The sequence below is a fragment of the Ammospiza caudacuta genome, chromosome 18 (genome assembly GCF_027887145.1).
Source record: "Ammospiza caudacuta isolate bAmmCau1 chromosome 18, bAmmCau1.pri, whole genome shotgun sequence".
Taxonomy (NCBI): Eukaryota; Metazoa; Chordata; class Aves; order Passeriformes; family Passerellidae; genus Ammospiza; species Ammospiza caudacuta.
This window is the reverse complement of record NC_080610.1, coordinates 12,439,357-12,444,885: the sequence shown is the minus strand read 5'-3', so window position 1 is coordinate 12,444,885 and position 5,529 is coordinate 12,439,357. Positions and strand designations below refer to the sequence as shown.

The 5,529-nt window shown below is 57.4% G+C and overlaps 1 protein-coding gene across 1 annotated transcript; it reads right to left on the bottom strand.

Annotated features, from left to right (window-relative positions):
- Window positions 1-273: 273 nt before the first annotated feature.
- PHETA1 (PH domain containing endocytic trafficking adaptor 1) lies at window positions 274-4,907 on the bottom strand. Its single transcript, XM_058816800.1, has one exon. It carries the CDS (start codon window positions 4,905-4,907, stop codon window positions 4,146-4,148), a length of 762 nt encoding a protein of 253 aa, XP_058672783.1. The 3' UTR covers window positions 274-4,145.
- Window positions 4,908-5,529: the final 622 nt, after the last annotated feature.

The following is a 5,529-nucleotide window of genomic DNA, read 5'->3' as shown; positions in this document are numbered from 1 at the left end:
GCCCCCCGACGCCCCAAATATATATATACACCCCCACACATATATATATATTTTGATAAATGCAGTGTGCACCGAGAGGTGACGAGTGGCCGGCGCCACGGAAGAGGAGCGCCCGTGAAAAAAGAGGGGACCCCTCTCTATGAATCCACCCCACCCCTCTGGCTTTGTTTTAAATGTGAAAAACTGGGAACAATTTTAGAAAAGTAAAACAAAAAAACAAAAAATATTTATAGACCTCTTTTAGATATTTTAATAAAAGGATACTTTGGAATTTATTAACAGCTTAAGCTGCTTTGATATTAAAGATAGCTATAAAATCAAGATGATGTAGCAGTCGTGTCATTAAATGTACACTGAAGTCTTGTAGTTTGCCACTGGATGAGATTAAAAACAAATAAACAAAAAACAAAAAAAAAAAAAACCCACAGAAAAGACTTTTTGAGCAAAGCCATCAAGAAGCACTATGAGACTGACCAAATTTAAGAAACTTTTGCAGTTTCCACCCTTGTCTGTAAGACACTGCATCGCTTCTGCCCCAGCCAGAGACTGCGTCCTAGTCCCTGAAGACTCTAAAGCCCCCGACGCCATCGAGTATGTATTTAGTTCTGGTGGTTTATGTTTTTGGAAGCCTTTGTAACACAGAATGTCCCGTGCGGTTGTATATGTTGTAGAAATGTCTGCAATAGCCTTCTGGAACAAGATGTAGCATGGTCCCAACGCCGTCCCTCGCGCTTCCTCCGGCCGGCGGCCGGTGGCAGCTCCCACCTGCCATCTGCAGCTCGTGCCAGCTCCCAAAGGAGGAGAGAAAATGAGGCAAAAGCAAAGAAAGCAACCTGAGTGAGCTTGGGATGGGAAAATGTCCCTGGGTGTGGTGCTTGAGGATGGTACCAGCTCACTGGGGATGGATATCCATGGCATCCTGATTCCCCATCCACTGAGGAAAGAGAAAGATGGAGCCTCTGAGCTTTGGCTCTGGGGCAGCAGTGCTTGAGGTGAGCACCCAAAAATCGTGAGCCACCCACTCACAGGCTGAGCCCTCCTCAAGGCTGCTCCAGCATCACAGCCCAGCACTTTTTTAGGGAGAGCACCTGGGCAGGAGGAGCATCCCCTTCCCATGTCCCAGGTGGTGGGTGTCAGTGATGCCAGGATGAGCTCTGGGGTGTCACAGCAGGCTCCTGCCTAAATTGGGCAAGCTCAGCCCTGAGTTGGGCAAAGCATCACGGAGCTTTGGCATTCCAGGGCTGATCCTGTGCAGACACAGGAGCTCAGTGGTGGCACAATCCCAGTGTGCTCCCTGTCACCTCCCTGACCCCACCACCTCCAGCCAGCCTCTGCTAACAAAATGCCTTTAAACAATGTGGGGAGTCCCACCCTGGCCTGCTCTGCCCTGTCCCCTGCCCACACAGCATCAACCATTGCCCACCAAGGCCCTGCCAGGCTCCCATTGACTGATTTTCCACTGCAGATGTTTTTATCAGAAAAAAGGGTATTTTTGTACTCGGGTGGTAGTGGAGCAATGCTGGGTGAGGGCACAGCTCTCCTTGCCTGCCTCTCCTGCCCTGACAAACCCCAGGGCTGCTCTGCCACCGTGCTGTGGCAGGTGGAGGTGTGACCACTGCCTGCCTTCTCCGTTGTGTGCTAGAGGGAGCTTTAAGTGGAACGGGATTTGAGGAAGCACTTGGGACAGTCCTGAGCACGGCAATCCTGTTGTATGAAAGCCAGCGGGACACACCGGTCACGTTTTTGTTAGGCTCATGTTCTGTACTTCAAAAGTTTCTATGAGATCGATGAACTTTGTTTAACAATTTTGGAAGGAACAAGTTCTGTAAAGAGCCACTAAATACAGAAGTTGGATACGACTCTGGCCTTGGGGTGTTTTGTCTGGAGGTGATGGAATGGAAACCCCTCTCACACTTGCCCAGTGTTGGCACCCTCAGAAGTCTCAGCTTTGCTTTGGGATTGTGGCAAGAGCTCTCATTATTCCTGTGAGTGGGGGGATAAAAAAAGAGGGTTTTAAATGGGGTTAGTCCAGCTCAGGGTGTGATCCTGCCCCATAAAACTCCTGTGCTCATCCCTGCTGCAGGTTTGCTCCTGCCCCTGGGGTAGCTCAGCATCCTCCAGCGTGAGTTTATCATAAAATCATCATTTCCTGGAATGGTTTGGGTTAGAAGAGACCTTAAGGATCATCTTACTCCATCCCCCTGCCATGGGCAGAAACACCTTCCACTAGACCAGGCTGCCCAAAGCCCTGTCCAGCCTGGCAGTGCCTGTGGCACCGTGCCCCAGCACGGCTCTCGTTCAGAGCCAACATTGCTGGGCAAGTCGGCAGCTCCTGACACCAGGCAGGGCTGTTTGTGTCTGATGAATTAATAAATCCATATGTTGCATATCTGTTTGAGCTTGTTTGTCAGCTAACATGTTGAGGAGGACTTTTATTGATGAATATCTGAACGTCTGGCGAAGCTGTGCCAGCTGCCATGGAAACCAGGATCTTCCCTGTGGCAAAGGACGGAGCCACGGAACCATCTGGGTGCAGCTGCACCCTGGCTGCCCTTGGCACTGCTCCAAATGCCACATTCCATAGAGGAATGCCATGCCTGGCCAGGGACAGGCTCCATGCTCTGCAGGACTCTCGGTGAGCAGGTGACCCTGGCTGGCTTCGTGCCTCAGTTTCCCCAATAAGTGATTGCCCAGCCTCTGCCAGACCCTGTATTAAAGAGAAGTTGGAGATATTCATGAAGTGGGATGTGTGGGCAGGGACATGGGGATGTGCTGGCCACTTTCACAAGGGCAGAGTCCTTGGTCCCTGTGTGGCATCAACAAGGGGACAGATATTTTGTCCTGGTTAAGAGGTGCCCTGACATGGGACCACCCTGGCACTGGGTGTCCTGATGTCCCCAGGGTGACTCCATCCCATCTCACCCCATCCCTGCAGGCAGATATGGGGCTCCAGGGCACTGCAAGACCCTGGCATTGGCCATGTCCCCTTCGGGTGACACAGTCCCTGACCAGCCCCACAGACATGGTGGGGACAGCAGGAGGATTAAAATAAATCATTAATTCCCGCCTGGACCCCTGTGCCCAGGGGCTCAGAGGCACAAACAAGGACCATGGATGGGAGGGAAGTTCTGAACTTCTATTGTAGAAAAATCTACAACTTTTCTTGTAGAAAAATCCTGTGCCTGTCCCAAGGGAGCAAAGGGAGCTCGAGCCACCCAACCCTGAGCCAGGGCACCCTGACTGCTCCCACGTGCTCCAGAGTGGGTCACCCCACCTCTGGGCCAGCAGCTTGAGTTTCTGATGTGGAAATAAGATAGGAACACAGGCATGAGACACCAGCTTTGCTCTGGTTTGGCACATGAATCATTCCTCACGCTCTGCTGCTGACACACACGTTCCCATTTGCCACCATGAGCGATGCTTCCCCTTAGTGAGCTGGCACGGGGATGATGTGCTGTCCCAAAATACCCACCAGCAAAGCAGTGCCTGCAGCTGCTGAACTCCCCCAGGGTCTGATCCCCCCTCCACATTCACCATCCAGGCTGCAAGCAGCAATTGCTCCCTGTGAAATGCCCGGGGCTGGGCGTCACCAGCTCCCCGGAGCGTGCGGAGCTGCTGCTGCCATTAAGGAAGGGCTGCACTCACTGATATTTTCATTTCAAACCACATCCTGCTGGAGCAGAGGGATCTGGCAGAGCTCAGCCGACCTCAGCCCTGTGCTGGCCAGGAGGGGAAGTCGGTGGCAGGCTCTCCACTGTGGAACCCACACGGGAGCTCAGGCGGGCGGGATCCCATCACAATCCTCCTCCAGAGGTTGTCAGGGTGTGATCCCACTGCAAGAGCACCCAGAGGCCCCAGCAGAGCCAGAGCAGAGGTCTATGTCCACTCAGGCAGTGAGTGGTTTGTAGTTTGCTCGTGCTGAGTGGAGCACCCCAAACCCACATGAGGGATGGCTGGAGGGCACCTATATGGTGCCCATTTCACCATCACTGGTGTCCCTTGGTGCCCAGCCCTCGCTGGCACCACCAACACCACCACAGCCAGGTCTGCACACCCCGGGGCGAGGAGGGGACACGTCCATCACCACGGACGGCCACCTCCACCCTGCCCCATCTCCTGCTAGGTTCCCAGTGCTCATCCGCCGCTCAGGGCTGGGAGCCACGCCGCTTCTGCTGCCAGTCCTGCCGCAGCCGGGCCACCTCCCGGCTGTACTGCTCGTGGAGGCGGCAGAACGTGGACGGGCTCTGTGCCACAGCGCTCGCTGTCCCGCTGCCGTTCGACACCCTCCGGCGGGGCGGCAGCGGCGGCGGCCGCGGCGCCCCCTCCTCATCGTGCCCAGAGGTGTCGGGCGGCCGCTCCTCGGCCTCCAGCACGTTGTTCCACACCGCACAGCCGTTCTCCTTCGGCGGGACAGCGGGCAGAGCCGGCAGCCGCTCCCGGCACTGCTCCAGCCCCGACGGCTTCGGCTTCCGAGGGTCGGGAGCGTCCTGGGAGCATCCCCCGGGCAGCCCCCGGCTCATCTCCTGCAGCTGCTTCTCCAGCTCCCGCACCACCAGCCGCATGTAGTCAAAGCTGGCTCGGGACAGCGACTTCACCCACGACTCCATGGCCTCCTGGCTCTCCGCCGCCAGCACGTAGGTGCGGGACTTGCTGCCGCCGAAGCGGATGGCGAAGGCGAAGTTCTCGGCCGAATCGCAGAGCTCCACATTGCAGCCCTCCAGCACGATGACGCCCACGGGCTCCCGGCTGTCGCGCTCCTCGAAGTAGAAGAGCATGTTTCCCTTGAGCACGAACCAGCGGCGGTGATAGGCCGTGTGCCGCTCGCCGCGCTTGTAGAGGAAGCCGCAGTTGTCGGCCGGGGAGTCGCAGGTGGCGTAGAAGGCCAAGCTGCGCTCGTTCAGCTTCATGGCTGCGCGCCCTGCGGGGACAGCGGGTGCTCAGCGCCGCGCATCGATGGCACGGAAACGAACCAGCGCCTTTTTGTTCGTGCTGGCGGCAGCAGCAGCAGCCCTGGCGCCCAGGAAATGGAGCTGCTGAATAAACAACGCCGGGATAGCCGGGATAAGAGGACTCGCTGATAAGGGGCTGAGCCCGGCGGATGGCCGGTGGGCTCCGGCTGCCCAAGGGATGAGGCTCACCCTCCCACCGCCACCCCGGCAGTGTTTTCCCAGGGAGGAGCCCCGGGCAGGGCCTGTCCCGGTGCCTCACCTGGCACAGGTGACCTTCCCGCCGGCGCCGCGCTTTCCGTGTCCCTTCGCTCCTCCCCGCGGCGGCACGGAAGGCTTTGGCCGGCGCCGCCGATCTGGCTGCCGCTCCAGAGAGCCGTGGCCATGAACCCTGCCACCCGGGCAAGGCCACCGCTGCTCCTGTCCCCTAATCGCTGGTGGCCTCGCCGTGCCAGACTTTGCACTCACCTGGGCTCTACCTGCGGTGTGCGGCGCTCACCAGCATCAACGACGCGCGAGTGGCCGCGGTGGCCGTGGGAGCGCTGGGTCCGGGGTGGGATGGTGCCAGGGGGCTGAGGGGGCT

Bases quoted from the DNA above. Each gene is read 5' to 3' on its own strand.
- PHETA1 (XM_058816800.1), bottom strand. From the start codon at position 4,907: ATGAAGCTGAACGAGCGCAGCTTGGCCTTCTACGCCACCTGCGACTCC.